Raw genomic sequence first — 23525 nt, 5'->3', positions numbered from 1 at the left:
GACTTGTGTTATCAGAATCTGTGATGCTGGAGCTCCAGGAACTAGATTTTGGAAAAGTGCCCCAGGTGACTCTAATGCACATCCTGTTTGAGAACCACTGCCTGATGATATAAAAGGGCTTACGACAACTATTGACACTTAGTGTACTACTAAGAAACTGGATAGCTTCTGAAACCAATTGTGAAAATTTAACCATTTTTCATAAAAGTTAAATGAGACATATCTATTTTGCAAAAATGAGAATCTGTAGAGAAGTATTTCCAAGAGTAACTGCATTCTGGTAACATTTTAATTACATTTTATAAATTAGCAAAAATCTGTTTTCTAAAGAAAAATGAATTTAAATTATCTTTCATTTAAATTCTTGACAAGGGATCAACTACAGTTGTGTGAAAAAGATCTGAACATTTGATTGCGTGTGTTGCTGTCTTAGTGGTCCTCAGGCATCAGAAATAAAATCTCAACTATGATGCAGAAATATCAGTAATAGTTCAGGCTTCATACTACTCAGAGTTTCACGTCCCTGAACAGCAAAGAGAGAATTATTATAATCAGTCAATTTGAAATGCTAGAAAAACAAATGCAATGGCATATAAGAGCCCTCTGATATTTTGATAAGCATTGTTTTTAAATGATGGACACCTGAGAAGCAATAAAACTTGAAATTTTATTTTGCATGTTCTATAGAGGACTCCCCTTTGACACTTCACACTTTCATTTTTTTTTAATGCAAGGCTCTTTACCTTTGTATTTATACAATGTGAGGTATTTGAAATAAAATTTCTATGTTTTTTTTTTTTACTTTTTATTTTGAAATACTTTTAGGTGGACAGAAAAGTTGCAAAGCACGGTTCTCAAATACTCATCACCCATCTTCTGCTATTAACATATAAAATGTTAATGGCAGATGTTTGGTTATCAAAGCCAAAAAATTAAAATCGAAACAATATCACTAACTAATCTAGAGACTTGGAATTTTGACAAGTGTCACACTGATGCCCTTTTCTCTGGACCAGGATACAATCTAGGATCCCACATTGCAAATAATTGTCATATTTTTTTAGCATTCTCCAATATAGGACAGTTCCTCAGTCTTTGTCTTGCATAACCTTGACACTTTTGAAGAGCACTGGTCAGGCATTTTATAGAATTTCTCAATTTGAGTTGGTCAGATATTTTCCAACAATTAGATTTGGGGCAAGAAAGCGATGCTATGCATCATAACGAAAGATTCATGATGTTGTCAGATCTTATTACCGGTGTTACTAACTTGAATCACTTAGTTAAGCTGATGTCAGTAAGAGTTCCCCACTGTGAAGTTCCTAGTTTTTCTTTATAACTGAGAAGATAAAGAGATAATTGAGATTATACAAATATCCTCTTGTCCACCATAGTTTTAGTACCCTTCAACAGTTCTTTGTTGCAATAATTATTACTGTGATGTTTACCTAAAGATAATTTCCTATTTCCCTCATTCTTTTATGTTTATTAGTTGAAATCCTAAAATCTAAAGAGTTCTTTGCATTCTTCCACATTTACTGACTGATTCAATTATTTATTTATATCAGTATGGAGTCATGGATATTTATTTTATTCTGTGGATTATAGTCCATTACTATAATTATCTTATATTTGTTTTATTATTCAAATTGTCCTGCGTTGGCTACTGGGGCCTCTCTGAACTTGGCTCCTTTGTATTAATGCCTTTGCCACACGTTCCCATAATTTTGCGGGCACTTCCTTACTTCCTAACACCACAGGAGGTCCCAGCTTTGTATTATATTTGCCGTGAAAATTGGTGAATGATTTAGTACTGCTCAGAAACAAGAAAACAGACTCGTTTTTTGTTTTGTTTTTTTGCGATACGCGGGCCTCTCACTGTTGTGGCTTCTCGCGTTGCGGAGCACAGGCTCCGGACGCGCAGGCTCAGCGGCCATGGCTCACGGGCCCAGCCGCTCCGCGGCAGGTGGGATCCTCCCGGACCGGGGCACGAACCCGTGTCCCCTGCATCGGCAGGCGGACTCTCAACCACTGCGCCACCAGGGAAGCCCCAGACTCTTTAAAAAAAAAAAAACTTTTGCCCCGTCTCCCTGACCATTGCAGGCTCTGATACCTTACTCCTCTTTCTGAGAATTCTGTTTTCCTTCAGACTCCAACAAAACACTGCATTTGCCAGACAACGCTGAATAAGTGCTAGGTAACTGTCAAATGACCAATATAGAAAATTGACATTTAAGGAAAATAGTTGAAGGACAACCTAACCGCTCATTCCCATAGGTCAGAAGACGTTCTTTCTTTCCTTGTAGCAGGAAACACTTTAACAAAAAAGTAAACAAAATCCCAATATATGAGGAATTCAAAAGGAACAATGTATTAGTCTCAATATATTCATATAAATGTTCAAAACTATAACATCTGCTTACCCAACAATCAGTATAAAAGTTGGAGTCCACTGTAGTTCCAGTTATTTATTAACCTCTTCATTCAATTTATTTCTATATTTTGTTTTGATTAGACATTTCCTGAAAATTCTAATTTGCATTAAAAAGTAGTTGCAAAGTGCATGAACTTTTTGAGTTACTTCAACTTAACAACTGTGTTAGGAGTCTCTTCAAGAAAAATGATCTAGAAATGTTTCTTTAAATATTAAGAAATGTTTGCTTTAAAGTTGAAATGTTCAGGTTCCAGGTACTATGAAGCAATAAGTATACTCTAAATTGTCCCCCACTGAACGCAGCTATAAAACCTGGACAGAATAAATGAAGCAGCTTTTTAAGGACTCAAAAGTCAACAGCAGCAGATAGAGAGGAGGAGAACAGAATTCAAATACCACCATATAAGTGGAAAGTTTATCAGTTTGTTTTTTTTTTACTGTTGTATCCCCAGGTCAGAACCCATCACCTAGGAAACAAACCAAGCGCTGGGACGCTGCTGTAGATAAACGTCTGTGCGCCCCTGGCCAAACGCATACATTGAAACCTAGTCCTCCAGTGGGATAGTATTTGGAGATGGAGTCCTGGGGAGGTGATTAGTTCAAGAGAATGGAGCCCTCAAGAATGGGATTAACATCCTTATAAAAGACACCTCAGAGAACTACCTCACCCCTTCCACCATGAGAGGATCAAGTGAAAAAAATGGCCGCCTATGAACCAAGAAGTGGGTTCTCATCAGATAGTGAATATGCCAGTGCCTTGATCTTGGGTTTCCCAGCTTCCAGAAATGTGACAAATAAATTTCTGTTGTTTATTAGTAACCTTGTCAATGGTATTTTTGTTATAGCAGCCAGAATGAAAATAGGTGCAGACAAAGAAAGCTCCAGGAGAAGCCTCCTAGTTCTGGCTCAAGGAATAGGAAAGGGAATGCATAACACCCAAAGAGAGTGTGGAAATCTGGTTTTTGCTTTCTTTTATCCATTTCCCTACCCCAGCTCTCAGGCAGTGCTGAGGTGACAGTGGTAGCAGAAGCTTTGATTAGAAGAAGCAATGGGAACCAGCAAAAGCCAAAATCCAAAGAAAGGGGAACGTCCCTTTAAGTTTGATGGAACAGCAGGTTCAAAAAAGTGGAGTTAAATCCATTGTTCTTTTCCTATCTCTGTCCGGCTGCCACCTGGTCCCAAAGACAGGAGCAGTTATGGAAGTGCACAGGAGAACAGGATAACTAAAGCCATAGAATTCTGGCCAGAAGACCAAAAAGAGGCACCCCAGGGAACTGGAAATTACCAAGGAGGTCATGAGAAAGGAACTTGGGAATATAACTGCATAAGGCTGTTTATTAATTCCTGGGCATATGCACATACTGAATTCAACAAACCACACTTTGAGAACTGAATGAACAGATACAACACCATCCAGATCTCAGGCTGGCTATTAGGTGGTGAATACACATCACAGATTTGGATAGCTCTACAGAAGTTTAGAAAACTGAAGTGACATTAGAACCATGGTCCACAGAAAGCTAATCAGAACATGTAGCCTGAGCCCAATCACCTTGAAACCGCCAAGTGTGATATTTTGACTCAATGGCTTATGCCTGCCCAGGAGTGATCACTAGGTAAAAGAAAAAAACAGGGCTTCCCTGGTGGCACAGTGGTTGAGTCCACCTGCCGATGCAGGGGACACGGGTTCGTGCCCCAGTCCGGGAAGATCCCACATGCCACGGAGCGGCTAGGCCCGTGAGCCATGGCCGCTGAGCCTGCGCATCCGGAGCCTGTGCTCCGCAACGAGAGAGGCCAACAACAGTGAGAAGCCCGCTTACCACAAAAAAAAAAAAGATAAAAACAAGTGGAATCAATTTGAGCTGGGACATCAGAAGCTGTGAACTGCAGATAAAAAAGACTTCACAGAATTAGCACAGCCAAATCACTGTTGTTCGACCTAGTAAGCAACAAACAAAACAACCTCTGGGGTAGAGGGATCTAAAATGTCCAGATATCAACCAAAAATTATGACACATGCAAAGAAACAGTAAACTGTCCAATACACAGAAAGAAAGAGCTGGCAATAGAAACTGCCTTTGAAGAGGCCCAGATGGTGGACTTAGCAGAAAAAACTTCAAAGCAGCTATTATAAACATGATTGAAGAACAAAAGGAAACCATGCTTAAAGAATTAAAGGAAGATATGAAGACAATGTCTCATCAAAGAGATAATATCAATAAAGAGATAGAAATATTCAAATTATTAAAAGGAATCAAATGGATATTCTGGAGTTGAAAAGTACAATAACTGAAATGAAAAATTCACTTGAGGGGCTCAACCATATATTTGAATTATCAGAAGAAAGAATCAGCAAACTCGAACTCAGAGGTAGACTAACAGCAATTATTCAATCTGAATTTCAGAAAGAAAAAATAATTAAGAAAACTAAACAAAGTTTCAGAGAAATGTGAGACACCATTAAGTGCACCAAGATACACATAATTGGGGTACCAGAAGAAGAAAAAGATGAAAAAAATCAAAGAAATAATAACTTAAAACTTTACAAATTTTATGAAAAACATTAATCTACCATCCAAGAAGCTCAATGAACCCTAAGTAGGATAAATGTAAAGAGATCAAAACACATCCAGACACATCACACTCAAAATGTTCAAAGGAAAAGAGAAAATCCTGAAAAGAGCAAAAGAAAAATGATATCACCTAAAGGGAACCCAAAAATATTAACATATAACATCTCATCAGACACCATGGGAATTAAAAGGCAGTGAAGCAACATACTCAAAATGCTGAAAGTAAAAACTATCAAACAAGAATATTGTATCCAGCAAAACTACCTTTCACAAATGAAGGCAAACTAAAGATAATCCCAGATACACAAAAGCTGAGAGAATTTGTTGGTAGTGGACTTACATTACACTGAACACCAAAGAAAATTCTTTAGGATGAAAGTAAATGACCCATACAGCACTACGAATCCACACACTGACACACATAAAGCATACCAGTTAGATAATCATGTAGGCATTTACAAACAACAGTGCAACTGCATATTTCTTCTCCTTTCTTCTCTTGATTTATTCAAAAGGCTACTGCAATAAACAACATGTATAAAAGTGTACTGTTGAATCCATTACATACAGAAATGTAATCTATTTGACAATAAAGAGCACAAGGGAGGTGAATAAGAGCAAAAAACATGTGATGGAGTAAGGAAAGGACATCAAATCCAACTTAAATCTAGAACTCAGGTCAATGAGAAGAAATTAAGAGGACAAAATAGCATACATAAAATTAATATTAAAAATTTTATAAATATAAATTAGCTCTCGTTTCTTTCATCAGCTTCCTTGAAAGACTTACTATTATATAACATTTATAGAGTAACAATTATAACTGTATTGCTGAGTTCATAATATACATACATATCTATAGGAATTATATAGGAGGAAAGTTTCCATATTTCACTGTAACTAAGTTGGTATAAAACTGAACTCAAACCTGATAAGTTAAGATATACGTTATAGGCCTAGAGAAACTAATTTTTAAAATTTCAAAAATACCATCAAAAATCACTAAAAGTATTAAAATGTTACATTAGAAAATATCCACTTAATGCAAATGAAAGCAATGAAAAGGAAATAGAAAAATAAACACACAAAACACAAAGAAAGCAAATGTCAGCTGGAAATCCTATCCTATCAATAATAACAGTGAGCGTGAATGGCTTAAACAATTCAATCAAGTTCTTTGAGAAGATAAACAGAACTGATAAATCATTAGTCAGACTCATTAAGAAAAAAAGGGAAAAGACTCAAATCAATAGAATTAGAAGGGAAAAAGGAGAAGTAACAACTAACACTATAGAAATACAAAGGATCATGAGAGATTACTACAAGCAACTATATGCCAATAAAATGGACAACCTGGAAGAAATGGACAAATTCTTAGAAAAGCAGAACCTTCCGACACTGAACCAGGAAGAAGTAGAAAATATAAACAGACCAATCACAAGCACTGAAACTGAAACTGTGATTAAAAATCTTCCAACAAACAAAAACCCAGGACCAGATGGCTTCACAGGTGAATTCTATCAAACATTTAGAGAAGAGCTAACATCTATCCTGTCACACTCTTCCAAATTATAGCAGAGGGAGGAACACTCCCAAATTCATTCTACGAGGCCACCATCACCCTGATACCAAAACCAGACAAAGATGTCACAAAGAAAGAAAACTACAGGCCAATATCACTGATGAACATAGATGCAAACAGAATCCAACAGCACATTAAAAGGATCCAGCGTAGTTTATCCCAGGAATGAAAGGATTCTTCAATATACGCAAATCAATCAAGGTGATACACCATATTAACAAACTGAATGATAAAAACCATATGATCATCTCAACAGATGCAGAAAAAGCTTTTGATAAATTCAACACCCATTTATGATAAAAACCTTCCAGAAAGTAGGCATAGAGGGAACTTACCTCAACATAATAAAGGCCATATATGACAAACCCACAGCCAACATCCTCCTCAATGGTGAAAAACTGAAACCATTTCCACTAAGATCAGGAATAAGACAAGGTTGCCCACTCTCATCACTACTATTCAACATAGTTTTGGAAGTTTTAGCCACAGCAATCAGAGAAGAAAAAGAAATAAAAGGAATCCAAATTGGAAAAGAAGTAAAGCTGTCACTGTTTGCAGATTACATGACACTATACATAGAGAATCCTAAAGATGCTACCAGAAAACTACTAGAGCTAATCAATGAATTTGGTAAAGTAGCAGGATACAAAATTAATGCACAGAAATCTCTGGCATTCCTATACACTAATGATGAAAAATCTGAAAGAGAAATTAAGAAAACACTCCCATTTACCATTGCAACAAACAGAATAAAATATCTAGGAATACACCTACCTAAGGAGACAAAAGACCTGTATGCAGAAAATTATAAGACACTGATGAAAGAAATTAAAGATGATACAAACAGATGGAGAGATATACTATGTTCTTGGATTGGAAAAATCAACACTGTGAAAATGACTATACGCCCAAAGCAATCTACAGATTCAATGCAATCCCTACCAAACTACCACTGGCATTTTTCACAGAACTAGAACAAAAAATTTCACAACTTGTATGGAAACACAAAAGACCCCAAATAGCCAAAGCAATCTTGAGAAAGAAAAACTGAGCTGGAGGAATCAGGCTCCCTGACTTCAGACTATACTACAAAGATACAGCAATCAAGACAGTATGGTACTGGCACAAACACAGAAATATAGATCAATGGAACAGAATAGAAAGCTCAGAGATAAACCCACACACATATGGTCACCTTATCTTTGATAAAGGAGGCAAGAATATACAATGGAGAAAAGACAGCCTCTTGAATAAGTGGTGCTGGGAAAACTGGACAGCTACATGTAAAAGAATGAAATTAGAACACTCCCTAACACCATACACAATAATAAACTCTAAATGGATTAAACACCTAAATGTAAGGCCAGACACTATCAAATTCTTAGAGGAAAACATAGACAGAACACTCTCTGACAACAATCACAGCAAGATCCTTTTTGACCCACCTCCTAGAGAAATGGAAATAAAAGCACAAATAAACAAATGGGACCTAATGAAACTTAAAAGCTTTTGCACAGCAAAGGAAACCATAAACAAGACCAAAAGACAACCCTCAGAATGGGAGAAAATATTTGCAAATGGAGCAACTGACAAAGGATTAATCTCCAAAATATTCAAGCAGCTCATGCAGCTCAAGATCAAAAAAACAAACAATGCAATCCAATAATGGGTAGAAGTTCTAAATAGACATTTCTCCAAAGAAGATATACAGGTTGCCAACAAACACATAAAAGGATGATCAAGATCACTAATTATTAGAGAAATGCAAATCAAAACTACAATGAGGTATCACCTCACACCAGTCAGAATGGCCATTATCAAGATGTCTACAAACAATAAATGCTGGAGAGGGTTTGGAAAAAAGGGAACCCTCTCGCACTGCTGGTGCGAATGTAAATTGATACAGCCACTATGGAGAAGAGCACAGAGGTTCCTTCAAAAACTAAAACACAGCTACCATATGACTCAGCAACCCCACTACTGGGCATATACCCTAAGAAAGCCATAATTCAAGAAGAGTCATGTACCACAATTTTCACTGCAGCTCTATTTACAGTAACCAGGACATGGAAGCAACCTAAGTGTCCATCGACAGATGAATGGATAAAGAAGATGTGGCACATATATACAATGGAATATTACTCAGCCATAAAAAGAAAGGAAATTGAGTTATTTGTAGTGAGGTGGATGGACCTAGAGTCTGTCATACAGAGTGAGGTAAGTCAGAAAGAGAAAAACAAATACTGTATGCTAACACATATATATGGAATCTAAAAAAAAAAAAAAAAAAAAACGAAAAACTGGTTCTGAAGAACGTAGGGGTATGACAGGAATAAATACACAGATGTAGAGAATGGACTTGAGGATACAGGGAGGGCGAAGGGTAAGCTGGGATGAAGTGTGAGAGTGGCATTGACACATACACACTACAAAATGTAAAATAGCTAGCTAGTGGGAAGCTGCCGCATAGCACAGGGAGATCAGCTCGGTGCTTTGTGTCCACCTAGAGGGGTGGGATAGGGAGGGTCGGAAGGAGACGCAAGAGGGAGGGGATATCAGGATATATGTGTACATATAGCTGATTCACTCTTACACTAACACAACATTGGAAAGCAATTATACTCCAAGAAAGATGTTAAAAAAAATAAAAATCAATCAAAAAGCAAATATTTGCAAATTGGATTTAGAAAAACTGGGACCCAACTATGTATTATCTATGTGAGAGATACTTTACATTCAAACATGCAAACAGGCTGAAAATAAAAGGATGGCAAAAGATGTACAATGCAAACCACAACCATAAAAGAGATTGGGTAGTTATATTAAAATATATATATATATTAATATCAGAAGTATCAGAAAATAGATATTAAAATAAAACACGTTATTGAAGTAAAGAGAGAGACATGATGATAAAAGGGACAATCCATCAGGAAGATATAACAATGATAAGCATATATGCACATAAAAACAGAGCCCCAAAATACATGAAGCAACAACTGACTGAAAGGTTAGACACACAATGCAACAGTAAGAGGTGGAGAAGCCAACACCCAACTTTCCATAAAGGATATAATGACTAGGCAGAAGATCAGCAAAAAAAATACAAGAGTTAAACAATGGTATAAACAAGACCTAATAGATATCTACAGAATACTTTAACAAAATATACATTCTTCTTAAGAACACATACATGGAACATTCTGCAGATCGATTCTATGCTAGGGCATAACATAAGCCTCCAGAAATTTGAAGAAGTTGAAATCACACAAAGTACGTTTTTCAAACACAGTGAATACAATTAGAAATCAAACTTAGAAAGTTTGAGAAATTCACACAAATATGAAAATTAATCAAGACACTCTTAAATAATCAAACTTCTGAAATTAACCTTTCTTTAATGTCCAATGGATTTTGAACAAGAGTGCCAAGAAAATTCAATGGGAAAAGAATAATCTTTTCAACAAATGATGCTGGGACAATGAGATAAATTCATACACACACACCCCCCCACACACTCAAAATGGATCATAGACCTGAATATAAGACTTAAAAATTGTAAAACTCTTATAAGAAAATATAGATGTAAATATTCATGTCCTTAGATTAGTCAATGGTTTCTTAGTACAACACCTAAAGCACACTGACAAAAATAAAAGAGATAAATTGCAAATTCAGGGTGCATTTTTAACTGCTGAATTCTCAAAGAATGTAGAACTCCATTCCAAGCTCCCTTTAGGCGACAAATGCACCATTTTGTATCTATTCCTCCTTCATTATTAATCATTTTAGAAAAGTTCTTAAAATATCAATAGTGCTCAGTCCTTGTCAATCATCGTTCATGTTCAGTACTACCAATAGTACAATTAGAATGTTTCTAATGTATGTAAATAACTACAATAAATGATACTTAAAAGTATCTTTATGGGCAAAGGGAGTCAAAAACTACAAAATTCCATCTACAAAATAAATAAGTCATGGAGATGTAATGTACAGCATGGGGACTATAGCTAATAAGCTGTATACTTGAAAGTTGCTAAGAAAGTAGGTCTTAAAAGCTCTCATCATAAGAAAAAATATTTTTAACTATGGATGGTGATGGATTTTAAATTGATTTATTGTGGTGATCGTTTCATGCTATATACAAATACCTAATCATTACGTTGTACATTTGAAACTAATATAATGTTATATGCCAATTACACCTCAATAAAAAAGTATTTTCATTTGAATACATATGTGAAATCATAGCATTCCGTATTGGCATCTGTTTTAACTATTTAAAAATAACAAAAATTCATTTTGAATTTCCACTTAAGAAACTGTTTAAGCTATGGAAATATTTAAACCCTTTTTATTCCTGATTACAAAGTAACTTGATTGTTTTAAAGAGAATAGTTTTACAAAATTGAGATCATACAATATACACAATTTTGTATGCTGCATTTTTATTTTTATAAATGAACACTTTCCATGTCATTCCTCAAAATCATGAGATAAAGGCAATATATTGTCCCACTGTATTGATAAACTTCAAATTATTTAATGTATACTTCTATTAAAAATGGGCAAAGGACTTGAATAGACATTTTTCCAAAGTAGACACACCAATGGCCAACAGGTACATGAAAAAGTACACAACATCCCTAATCATCAGACAAATGCAAATCAAAACCACAATGAGATATCACTTCACACCTGTTAAGATGTCTATCATGAAAAAGACAAGAGAGAACAAATGCTGACAAGGATGTGGAGAAAAGGGAACCCTGTGCTCTGTTGATGGGAATGTACATTTGTACAGCCACTATGGAGAACAGTATGGAAGCTCCTCACTGTGATTTTTATTGGCACTTTCCTGAGATTACTCTTTCTTGATTTCTATTTTTTACTCATCAAAATAATAAATTATGTCTTTGGCTTGAAAGTTCAAGGCTTGGTAAAAGTCAATGCTTATACTATGAATCTCTACTCTGAAATAGGAGATAAGCGGAGCCTGATGAATAAACTGTGAGAAAGAGGAGAGACAGACAGAGAAAATAACTTTTGCCAAAAAAAAAAAAAAAGTCTTCAGACTTTCTCAGATCACACATATCTTCAAAATTACTGAATAAAGTTGAAACCCTCCATTAAATTCCTCTTAATCACTAAGAAGCAATTTATTAGTAATATGATAAGCTAATTACAAAGTGTTTAAAAGGATAAAGAGTTCTTTGGTAAATTTCATGATTAAGACATTTTGCAAGTCTGTCAGATTTTAAGCTTTTGTTAATTAATTAAATAGGAGAATCTCATGATGCTTTATACCTATCATTTCTTGCTACTAAAAATACCCAGAGCATTTTTGTGTTACTATTCTGTGACACTGGATACTTTCTACCTTAAAATGGACTGTGCAACCTCCCTGAATGCTTAATAGTTTCATCTTTGTCCTATTGCTTCACTGTTTTCCCTCATTCCTCCCCTGGCCAAATACCTAATACAAGACCATACAGGACTTCCCTGGTGGCACAGTGGTTAAGAAACCACCTACCAATGCAGGGGACAGGGTTCGATCCCTGGTCCAGGAAGATCCCACATGCCGTGGAGCAACTAAGCCCGTGCACCACAACGACTGAGCCTGCGCTCTAGAGCCCACATGCCACAACTACTGAGCCCACGTGCTGCAACTACTGAAGCCCGCAGGCCTAGAGCCCGTGCTCCGCAACAAGAGAAGCCACCACAGTGAGAAGCCCACGCACCACAAAGAAGAGTAGCCCCCGCTCGCCGCAACTAGAGAAAGCCCGCGTGTAGCAACAAGACCCATTGCAGCCAAAAATTTAAAAAATTAAAAGACCATACATATACATATAGCAGGCCAGCAATTACTATTTGCTGAACAAATGACCGAGTGACTGACTGAATTAAAAAGTGACTACAGTCTCCTCTGAACCATGCCCTGAACCATGACTTTCATGAAAATATCAAAAAGAGAGACTTTTTTTCTTTAAAATAAATTCTATTACCTTTTTTCCATCAATGTCAATCAGGTAATGTCCAAGGCATTCCAGTTAGATATCTAAATATGTAAGTGTGATAGCTTAAAAAAACCCGATGCATCCAAATTTCCTAGGTATACATAAAGAATGAACATAAAATGCCAGTAATGTAATAACTAAGACCTTAACTTTTATTTGACATTTCAGTAGGTTTCCTCTTAAATGATAACGCATGAGGTTTTTTTGTATTACGATTCTTTTCAACCCAACAAAATAAAATTGGATATTACTGTCTTATATTTTATATTTTAATATAAAATTGAATCCTTAAACTTTCAACTTTTATTTCATTTAATCACTTATGTATGAAATAGATTATTTTTTTCCAAAACTGAAAATATTATACCCAGGCATCTCAAAACAAAATGTCTGAATTTGTTCACTATCTGAAATGTGTCATATATACCCAGAGATTATACATAAATTTTATTTTTGTATCTCTTTTGTCTACTAGGAATTATCTCCAGACATACTGTTTTACCTCAGATCTTCATCAACTGTTTTCCAGTTACAGGGAGCACTGTATGTATGTATTTCCCAGCAGTATTAGAAACAAGGATATAATTTCGCTTGATTTGTATAACCCTCCCAGGGCTATGCAACTGCATTTCAATAAATATTAACTAATGTCATGCAAAAGGCTATATCTTTAAAATGCATCAGTAGTGCATGTATGTATGTGTATGTATGTGTATGCATGTGTGCACATGCGTGCCTGCATGTGTAAGGTAGAAAGGGCCTGAAAAATAGCTCTGTATTTTGGGGAGCTTCTGACACTTACTATATGAATCCTGAAGGCTTTTTTCCCCCAGATGCTCAGATATTTTGCCAAAATGTGCTAAAACAAAGTCACTTGGAGAATATGAGCTAGCCTAGAGATTAATAAAGCCTCCAACTTCACAGGCTTCCACAAATAATGATATGAAAACAACAGATAATTTTAAGCTATCAAATATTTCAAGACTTCACTCTGTTTCTATGACATATTTATCCCATACGAAAGATTGGCTACAGGAGTTATAATGGCCTTCTGGGACAGGAAGAATAAGGTTTCTGTAGCAAATGTTAAATTAATCTTGATGGTGATGCAAAGTTAAGGAAGGGTTGTTAAGGGCTGGCTTGCTGCCACAGGGTGGGGTTTCAGTTTGGTATCCTTTTAGAGCCTGCAGGTGTTTGGCACCAGTTAAAATCAGGGCCAGCTGTGATATTTCAGTTCTGATATTTCCCTCCCAATAGTTCTCAGAAGTGATGCTTCAGGGTGATGTCTTACACCTGATGGATTCAACTTGTGTGGTATAAATGTGAAGACTCTGTTAAATAACACCAGTTTTGTGACACCCTTTGCCCTCTCTTCCTCACCCACAGGTCATGGCATCACGGAGAAAGAAAAACATTAATCAGAGGTTCAGTCATTCATATACACATATATTTTTTAATTGAGCATTTCATTCAAAAATGGTGATACACCAGAACCGCCAAATTTACGGTCTTGAGCAAAATAGAAAAAGCAGGATAACACATTCTCTTTTGATTCTCATGGTAGATAATGATGCTTTTAAACCCTCTCAGTGGTGAGATCCATACCTATTTTTGCAGGAATTTGAATAGTTTCTATTAAAAGCTGCATTTTCTTTTAAGTTTGTTTGGGTTGGAAAACCTCAAACCACAATGTATTTCATGCACATGTTCCCAAGGGTATGTTAAACAGGACCATACTGAGGTCATCTAGTAAGTTTTTTAAACTTTTTGAGAATTCCTTTAATGTACTACACAATCTTGGCCTGATTAAAAGAAGATATTTTAAGAAAGCACTTGGAAACATGACTATTAAAATCTATATGCAGATAATCTATGTTATACTTATACAGTGCACGGAGTTTTCCACAGATAATTTATCATTGAGGGAGAAAAAACAATAAAACTACCACTAAAAGGGTTTTGGATCAAAATTTCTCAGAGATATCAGTAAATACAGACCAAAATCTCCTGTAGTATTCCTGATTGACTTAACAGTGGATGTCTGCAGGATCATTTTAACTGTGCAGAGGTCTGCAGCATATAATCAGAGGATAAAAGGTAGACACCCTTGCATCTATCCAAGAAAAAAAGAATCATTTGTTGTTTCGGTTGAGTCAAAAAGGCAAGTTTTCTCGGAACATGAGACTATGAGGAAATTATTTTGGTTAGGAACAGTTTCAACCATCAAGCAAATTTCTGTTGTCTACCACATTCAAACCACAGATGAAACATAAATGGTCCACTTGATAAGTAGGCCCACAGAAAATTCTCTCCTGCTCTTTGATGCTTCTAATCTTTTTTTTCCTTTCTTTTTCTGGTTAGACATACCCCTTTTCCCTTCATCAAAGTCTCACTTCCTGCGCCATGTTCCAGGCCCTGTACTTCACCCAAATCAATTTTCAGTTGAACTAGCAGCTGTGCTGGCACGGCGCACACGGAGAGCTGGGCCACGGGCGCCAGCGGTGCGGTCCCACATCTGAACAGAAGTGGCCGGTTCCATGTACCCAGGGCCAAGAAACTCCACAGATCGTCAGGGGAAAAACAAGGGAGGACACCTTGAACGGAAATCATACTTTTACGGAAAACAAAAAGATTTTCAGTAATCAGAAAAATTACTGAAGGGCTGAGAACTTCTTGGCACAAAGTCTGCAGACAAATTTTCTTAAAAGGATATTAGTTAGACCTTGATTTTAAACTAACGATCCCCATCCCTGCAGCTACAGTGGATTTGCCTCTATCCACCAAATAATAAGTAAAAGAAAGTGTTTTTTAATAAAAATATAACCATAAAGGGCACCATAACCAGAGCTATTACCATTTACTAAACTTTTACCATCTGGCAATCCCTACTACGTGCCTTTGATAAACATTGTCACATTTAACACTTACAATATAGAGAAAAGGTTCTATTTCATCACTTTACCACGGAGGAAACCAAAGCCTAGAAAACGTATAAAACTGCCCAACACTTTTGACTCCATGGTCTTACTACTATATTATGCTTTAGTCTCTGAAGCTTTCCAACCAAAGGCTTCTCAGCCAGCTCTACAGATGGAGTCTGTCAGTCCCACACAGGGGCCACTTGATCATTCGGAAACCTATACTTTACAGAGTGGTAACCAACTCACTCATCCGCTGATTCATACGTCAATCACACTTTATTGGGTACCTGCTACTTAAGTCAACTTAGAGTTTATTTTTCAGAAAGGAAAAGAATTACTAAATTCATGATAAATCCCTAGAACCTGGAACGTAGTAAATACAATTAAAAGTTTGTTAAATGAACTTTCAGAGTAGTTCTTTTTTAGATGTCATCTTAAGGTACTTTTTAAAAATAATTTATTTTATACAAATTTTTTTTAACTCCTTCATTTTTTTCAGTTTCTACATCCCTTTCAAAATACATAATGATAGGGAATTCCTTCTAAAAGAGCCTTCTAGGCATAGGGGAAAGATGGTGCCCTTACCTCTTGCGCCAAACAGTCCTACGTACAATTGCCATAGTCATCTTTGCTTATTTTTACTTTTTTCAACTTTTTATTTTATATTGGAGTACAGTTGATTAACAATGTTGTGTTACTTTCAGGTGTATAACAAAGTGATTCAGTTATACATATACATGTAATCTATTCCTTTTCAAATTCTTCTCCTGATTAGGTTGTTACAGAATATTGAGCAGAGTTCCCTGTGCCATACAGTAGGTCCTTGTACTAATATTACACTGCTCTCTAGTCTTTCTAAAAATCCAGATAATTTTATACACACATTTTGGTGTTTAAATTCCAAAGAAGAATGAAATGGTATATAAAAGAGATGAACTCTACGCTATTGTCAATAACTATCACTGTATGATTAAGAATTTTTGATGTTAGAATTGTAACAATTAGAATCTACTTTTTGATGGATAAGAAGGCAGTTTTCAAAGACTTTGGGGGTAGTAGGAAAAGTTGGTATCCTGACTTAGAATATCACTATTCTCCATCTGAAAAATTGTTTAAGAACTAAAATAAGCCATAGACCAATAATAGAAACTTCCTGCAGGTCCAAACGAGTTGAGATACAAAAATTAAAGTAATTAAAGTGAGCTACAAGGGAAAATTGGGAATGAAAATCCTAATTACCCAGTATTCAATACAAACCAGCCCATAAAGTGAACAATTTTAAGGGTGGGACCCTGGATTCTTGTTTATCAAAGCCTAAAAAATAAGTAACACTTGAATATATCTAATAATTTTTAAAATAACATTCTTTGCTTTGGTGCCTTTATTCCTGATGAAACACAGATGGAGCCGACAGAAATGCTGATGGAAAAACTCTCAGGAATTCTCTCTAGAGAAATGTGCCCTCAAATTGAGTTAAACAGCAAGTCCTACACACCTTGGTGCTACTTTTAAGCAGGAAAATAATGGTGAAACCCACCCATTCCCCTACAACAGCTTAAAGCCAAAGCTTGAAGTGAGAAAACTGGCCCTCTGGTCTACTACATTCACGGTGCACACACTGCTACCTCACCACAAGGAATCACCAGCATTAATCACCGATGTAGTGGGGACCCTTTCACAAAGACTCAGTCCGTATCAAGTGGGCCACCTTTTCTCCAATCCTTATTGACCATTCTTTCATTAGGAACAAAGTGTTGCCATACTCACAATCTTGGCAGAAAAAAATAGCACAGAGCAGAATTCCTGCTTTCATTCACCTTTTTTTCTCCAGTAAATATTATAATCATTGAATTGAACACAGTACAATTATCCTTTAAACAGATATTCATGTAACATGAAGGTACCAAAGTTAGAATTAGGTCAGTTTTCTCCCTTAAAAAAGTATATTCCATTTTCAACAATCCATTTCAAAGAAAAATCTACCACTATAAAAAATGAAAAGAATAAAGAGAAAAACTATAATTTTGAAATGACAGAAGCTGACAGATACATGAATAATCACAGTGAAAGTTTCATAGAAAAAGGCAGTTCCTCTACATTGTGGGATTGATATGTGAATCTGAGAAATGGTAAATTGCTTGCAGCGATACTGATTAAAGTAATAAAATAAAACTTATTATTTTGACATTATCTCAAAATAATCATTTGAACAATGTTATAGAAGAAATATTTTTTCAGATGATCCTTATTTCTGTACCCCAAGAAGGAATCTGTAAGCAATGTACAGCACAAATCTCTATTCAAGTACATTTATTCTTCACGGATAATACACATTAATCAAAGCATATAAAAGCCTCTCATCGGCAGAATTAATGATAACTTGCTTTGTACCTTTTAAGACAGCCATACGATGAGAGGGAGACTATAACTGTGAAGGTCCTCCCATTTCTTTCTGCAGAGAATGATCTCTGAGGGCCTGACTCCAACCTTTCAATTGTCTGTATTTCTATTTTTCAGGAAAAACACATGCCCTGACCTTGGATACTTTATGGCTGCTGAAGAAATACGTTCGATCAGATACATATAAAAGTATGACGGTAGGCTGCCAGTGCTAAATTCTGATTATTTTCATTTCAGACCCACACTTTTAACGTAAGAGTAAAAAATCACGTGGTGTGACTTAAGCTCAAGATCAATGGCTAATGTACACTTACATGAATCAGTCCGGATAGAAAAGAGAGGCAAATTCTTGTGGTTTTAACGGAAACATACTAAAAATTTCAAGAAACAAACCTGGGGTTCTGCAAACACATTCTTCATGCTGTTAATTGGGCCATAGGGGACTCCACTGCCCTCAAAGAGGTGTAACCACTTGCCGGTCATTTCTTCTTCAAACCTAGGAAGAGACCAAAAAAGGATGCACTTTTATACTCTAAAGAATGTAACACAACCTGTTTTTTCATGTGGCCCCCTTTGAAAGCAACTGATAGTGACAAAAACATGTTTCTTTAACTTTCCTTGTGCCTAGTGTTGAGAGAATGTTGCCAATATGAAACAACCTGAGTTGCCCTGTAATTGATAAGAATAGCCACTCCCATCCCCTTGTTTGCAAATCCACCATTAGAGTTGAAATTCCTCCTATTTCTGACCCTATGAACTTTTTAACAGAGAGACGACCCTTGGAGAAGAGAGATTATGTAGAAAATGGTATTAACTGAGCTTCAAATGTGGTATTGAGCACTTGAAGAATTTAATGATGATAATATAATGTTACTGAAGTTTTGAGCATAACGTCATTGTGCAGTGTTTTTCAGGTCTCAGGCAATAGTACATGAGGTTAAGATAGACACAGATATGCTAAATTATTCCTCAAAACAAAAAATAAACTAATGAACTGGTTTTAAAAGAAAGCTGTATGCTTTACCTCCATTATTCTTAAAGCACACCAGAATTAACAGCCACAGCCACTGGCCTAAGAAAAACCTTAATTACTTATTTACTTGCACTGTGGTTTACTAATTAGAACAACTGGAGACATGTAAAGACTAATACCTCAGTTTAGCCAACAACCCTCAAATTCATCCAAGTCCTTTACCTGTGTTTTATTTTTATTATAATTTAAAAGTGGACTTCACAGACACAAAAGCTTATTTGATTTCCTTTCTTTTTTCTATTAGGTCTTAAGGAAAGGAGACCTAATTCATTAATGAGATTTACTGTTTTTTAGTTCTCTGTTAAGACAGTGAGCACAGAAACAAAATCTTGGATCCTCAAAGACAAATCAACACTCAGAGTTTGTAATATATGAAGAATTTGACAACTGCTAATTGTTAAAACAGCAAACTATTTTTAGTTATGTAATAATCTAGGTTCAAAGAAAATTTTTAAAAGCGTTAGCTATAGTAAATTATTGGCAGCAAGTAAAATGCTTCACTAATATGGGAGGGCTAGTGGAAGTATAGTAGAAATAGTTAATATTCATGGGCTTCTATTCAGCTCTCTCAGACATAGCTAGAATTAATTTCAGATCAGCAGATTCTATGGGAATTTATGTCAGAGAAATGCACTTTTTCCACTATTTAAAAAAAAGATTAAAAAGTGTCAATACTTTGAGAACATTTCTCTAATTGCCATCTAATAGATAAAAAGAAAAGAGAAGTTTGAATTAACATACTCTCTAACAGACAGACTACTATATGAACAGCTATATTCAACCATATAAAGTTTTTACATAAGAATCTGATAAAAATTTTTAATGAAGGTAGTATTACATTTCACTAGGAATATAATTAATCCTATTCACACATCCACTTATTCTACAACCATCTAAGGAGTGCCTACTCTACACCAGGAATTGATTTTTGTCTTTAAAAATAATGCCTTCCCTTTTCTTTCCATTATGATAAAGATTTTTCATTGTACACATTAATTACAGCCCAGTAATGTTAACTATCCCTATTTAGTACACAATAAAATACTTCACTTCTAAATATTGAAAAATATTCTTTCATGGGAACACCACAATTCAAGATTATATGTTTTGAATTAGTCAATTCTTCGCATCCACATTTTCTTTTCAATGACTATTAAAGACATCTCCTGGCCGAGACTTGCTAAGATATATATAGATATATATCACCAGAATGATATATGTTGAAAGAATAAAAGAGGTACTTTGAACCTGGAGCCTTTTCAATCAGGGTGTTAATTATTTAAGTTTTCATAAACAGAGTGTTATAATGGTTACTCTGATGAATTTTCAAGACATAAATTTATCACCACTGGACTCACCCAAGTGGCCTGAAAGATCCGCACAGAAAATGCACGTCAATATCTAAACAAACCCATAGCTGCAGGCTTGCCAACAGAAAACTCAGGGGAATAGTTGAAGTTTTAGTATTTATATAAGCTTTTCACCACTGGGCAAAAGAGAGGGATTTATTTCATGTTATGGAAAACAATGGATGCACTTTGGATATGAGACTGGGGAGAGAGGCAGCGTCTGGAGCTGCAGTTGTGACCACTGTTTGTGTATTTGAGTGGGTGTGGGCGTGGAAGTGTTCACAAATGCCTTAAACTCAATCAGTCAGAGACGAACATCACTGCATTCCATTACTCCCAGAGGACACATCCATCATTTTCTTCTGAAAATCTATCTCTTGATCTAAATCTGATGTAGAATCCTTTCCTTTATCTATGCAAGAAAAGCTGTAAGTGCTTGTTTTTATGAACCACAAAAATTCTGCTAAAAAAAAAAAATGGAAAGAGCTGACTTAACTCACTCAGGGCAACAACAGTCCTGAAGATAAGACAAGAAGGGTGTCCGTGGATCCAGTGTAGTGAGCCTCGAAGCTAGGGCCTCCTCTGGGAAGTTCCTTGGAGACTCATAAAACAATTCAGACTTAACTGTAAACTTATTAAATCAGCCCATATATTTAATTCTAGATTTTTGTTGAATTCACTTGATGCCGAATGGTTATCATTAATCAGATTACATCATGTAGGCAAATGAAACACTGCGGCTTAAAGACAGACTTGAATTTCAATTTCTTAACATGAAAATTTAACTTAGAAAACGAACCAAAAATTCTTCTCCTTTGGGAATGGATTAAAGTTGCAGCCAAATCCAAGGCCAGAGAGCAACTAGTAAGAGATCCACACCATGAAGGTGGGAGTTGGAAATAATTATAACATTAATGATTAATAAATGCTGGTCATTAATTGTTGGATCTATATTTTGTAGATTTTATCCTCACAAGCACATTATAAGGTAAGTATTATCCTCCTTTGACCAACAGGAAACTCAGGTTTGGAGAAATTAACTCGCTCAAATTCATATAGCTTCCCCCACCCCAACTTTTTTGAGGTACGATTGACAAATAAAAATCGTATGTATTGGGCTTCCCTGGTGGCGCAGTGGTTGAGAGTCCACCTGCCGATGCAGGGGATACGGGTTCATGCCCCGGTCTGGGAGGATCCCACATGCTGCGGAGCGGCTGGGCCCTTGAGCCATGGCCACTGAGCCTGAGCGTCCGGAGCCTGTGAGAGGTCACAACAGTGAGAGGCCCGCGTACCGCAAAAAAAAAAAAAAAAAAAAAAAAAAAAAAAAGTATGTAATTTGTACAACATGATTTTTTAAGGTGAGCAATGTGATGATTTAACATACGTATACATTGTGAAACGATTGCCACTATCACAGTTACCATTTGTGTGTGTGTGGTGAGAACACTTAGGAACTACTCTCAGCAAATTTTAAGTATTTGATACAGTGTTATTATCTAAAATCACAATACTGTACATTCGATTCTCAGAACTTTTCATCTTATAGCTGAAAGTTTGTACCCTTTGACCAACATCTCCCAATCTTCCGCACACCCCAGCCCCTGGCAACCACCGTTCTACACTCTTGTTCTATGAGTTTGACTTTTTTTAGATTCCACACATAAGTGAGGTCATGCAGTATCTGTATTCCTGTGTCTGGCTTATTTCGCTTAGCACTAAGATGCTTCTTCACTTTCATCCTAGATACCTCATGATATATCTCTTTACATTAATACTCACTCATTCATTCCTGATGCTTTTAGCAAGAGTTTTTTTTGGTTTTTTTTGTGCCAGTCATGGGGATTACAACGATAAAAAAAAAAAAAAGACAGTCATCGTATTCAGAGATCATATAGTCTAATGGAGAACAGAGCTATCGAAATTTATGAATTACAATGCAGGATGCTGAGACAAAAATATGAATGAACAACTTCCAGTTGAAGCACCAAAGAGGGAGACCTGCACTGGGCCTGGGGAGTCAGGAAAGCGTTCAAAAGTGACGTGACATTTGTGCCAGGTGTTGAAGGATGAGTAAGAATTTTCCACGTGAAAGGTGGAAAGAAGGAACTTCCAGGCAGAAAAAGCAATGTGTACAAAGGCTCAATCTGGAAAGAATCTGAAATCTCCTGTGCCTAGAGCGGCAGAAGAGGAAATGGAAAAGGGAGGTTAGAACCAAGAGTGTGAGGCGTCTGGTGAGCTATGCTGAGGATACTGGATTTCCCCTGGCAATGGGGAACCCAGAGAGGTCTTTCAGTAGGGGACTGACATAATCAGCATTGATACAGAGAAGGGAAGGATATCGATGAGACTAGAGAAAAAGAAACTTGACAGGAGGCACCATGCTGTCTCCCTCTGATGCTTCTTAAACCTGCCTCTCCATCAACATCTTCCATACTACTGTCAACCAGAAATAAGTTTTTGTTTGAAAACATAAGTTTTCCAGGCATTCTTACCCTTTTTTTGATACTATCCTATCTATGTTTCCAATCTACCATTACTGCTTGAGCCTCTGGTATATGACTTGGCCACCAACACCTTTTCTTACGCAGTCTCCAAGGGTCTCCAGTGAACCACTTGGGTCTCTGCCGATATTCTGTTCACAGTCCTAACCCTACCTGCTTTCTGTGCAGTATGTGACGCTGTTGACTATCTTATCTTTAGGTCCTATGATACCTTCTTGGATTTTTAATACCTCTTTGGCCATTTCTGGTTTTTTTAAAATTAATTCTTTTACCTTTTCCTTCCAGTCCCAATATTCTTTATTTTCTTTCATGCACTTAAGTAATCCTGTCATCTCTATGCAGATGATATCCAAATCTATTATTTCTAGCCTTGACCTTTCCTCAGTTCCCCTTTTCTAGTTACCAAAGAATATTTCCACTCAGATGTAGCACCATCCCCACCAACACGACTTGCCCATGGATGACCAAAATTTCCATTTGCCCCACAGCCCTAATACTCTCCCTTCTGCCTGAACTCAAAGCCTTTTGGCTAAATCTGGAACGCCTTCTCCTCATCATTTATCATTTATACATAATTGCCCTGAAGAACCAACTTTTCCAAAGTTAAGTTTTACTCTTCTATTCCCACTATTACTATCACAGCTCAAGCCCTTGATTCGTCACACAAGGACTATGGCAATAGTTGATTAAAAACTTACTGCCTCCAATTTCCCCC

At 36.3% G+C, this 23525-nt stretch overlaps 1 protein-coding gene across 4 annotated transcripts in view; it reads right to left on the bottom strand.

The window, feature by feature from the left end:
- SUGCT (succinyl-CoA:glutarate-CoA transferase) overlaps positions 1-23525 on the bottom strand; it is an 827778-nt gene that overhangs the window by 503205 nt on the left and 301048 nt on the right. For all 4 annotated transcript variants that reach the window (XM_067042878.1, XM_067042879.1, XM_067042881.1 and 1 more), the window contains one exon: positions 18321-18423. In XM_067042878.1, the coding sequence (XP_066898979.1) occupies positions 18321-18423 (103 nt within the window). The remainder of the gene's footprint in view (positions 1-18320; positions 18424-23525) is intronic.

The sequence above is a fragment of the Kogia breviceps genome, chromosome 9 (assembly GCF_026419965.1).
Source record: "Kogia breviceps isolate mKogBre1 chromosome 9, mKogBre1 haplotype 1, whole genome shotgun sequence".
Lineage (NCBI taxonomy): Eukaryota > Metazoa > Chordata > Mammalia > Artiodactyla > Physeteridae > Kogia > Kogia breviceps.
The sequence above is the reverse complement of the archived record's forward strand: the minus strand, read 5'-3'. Positions and strand labels throughout refer to the sequence as shown.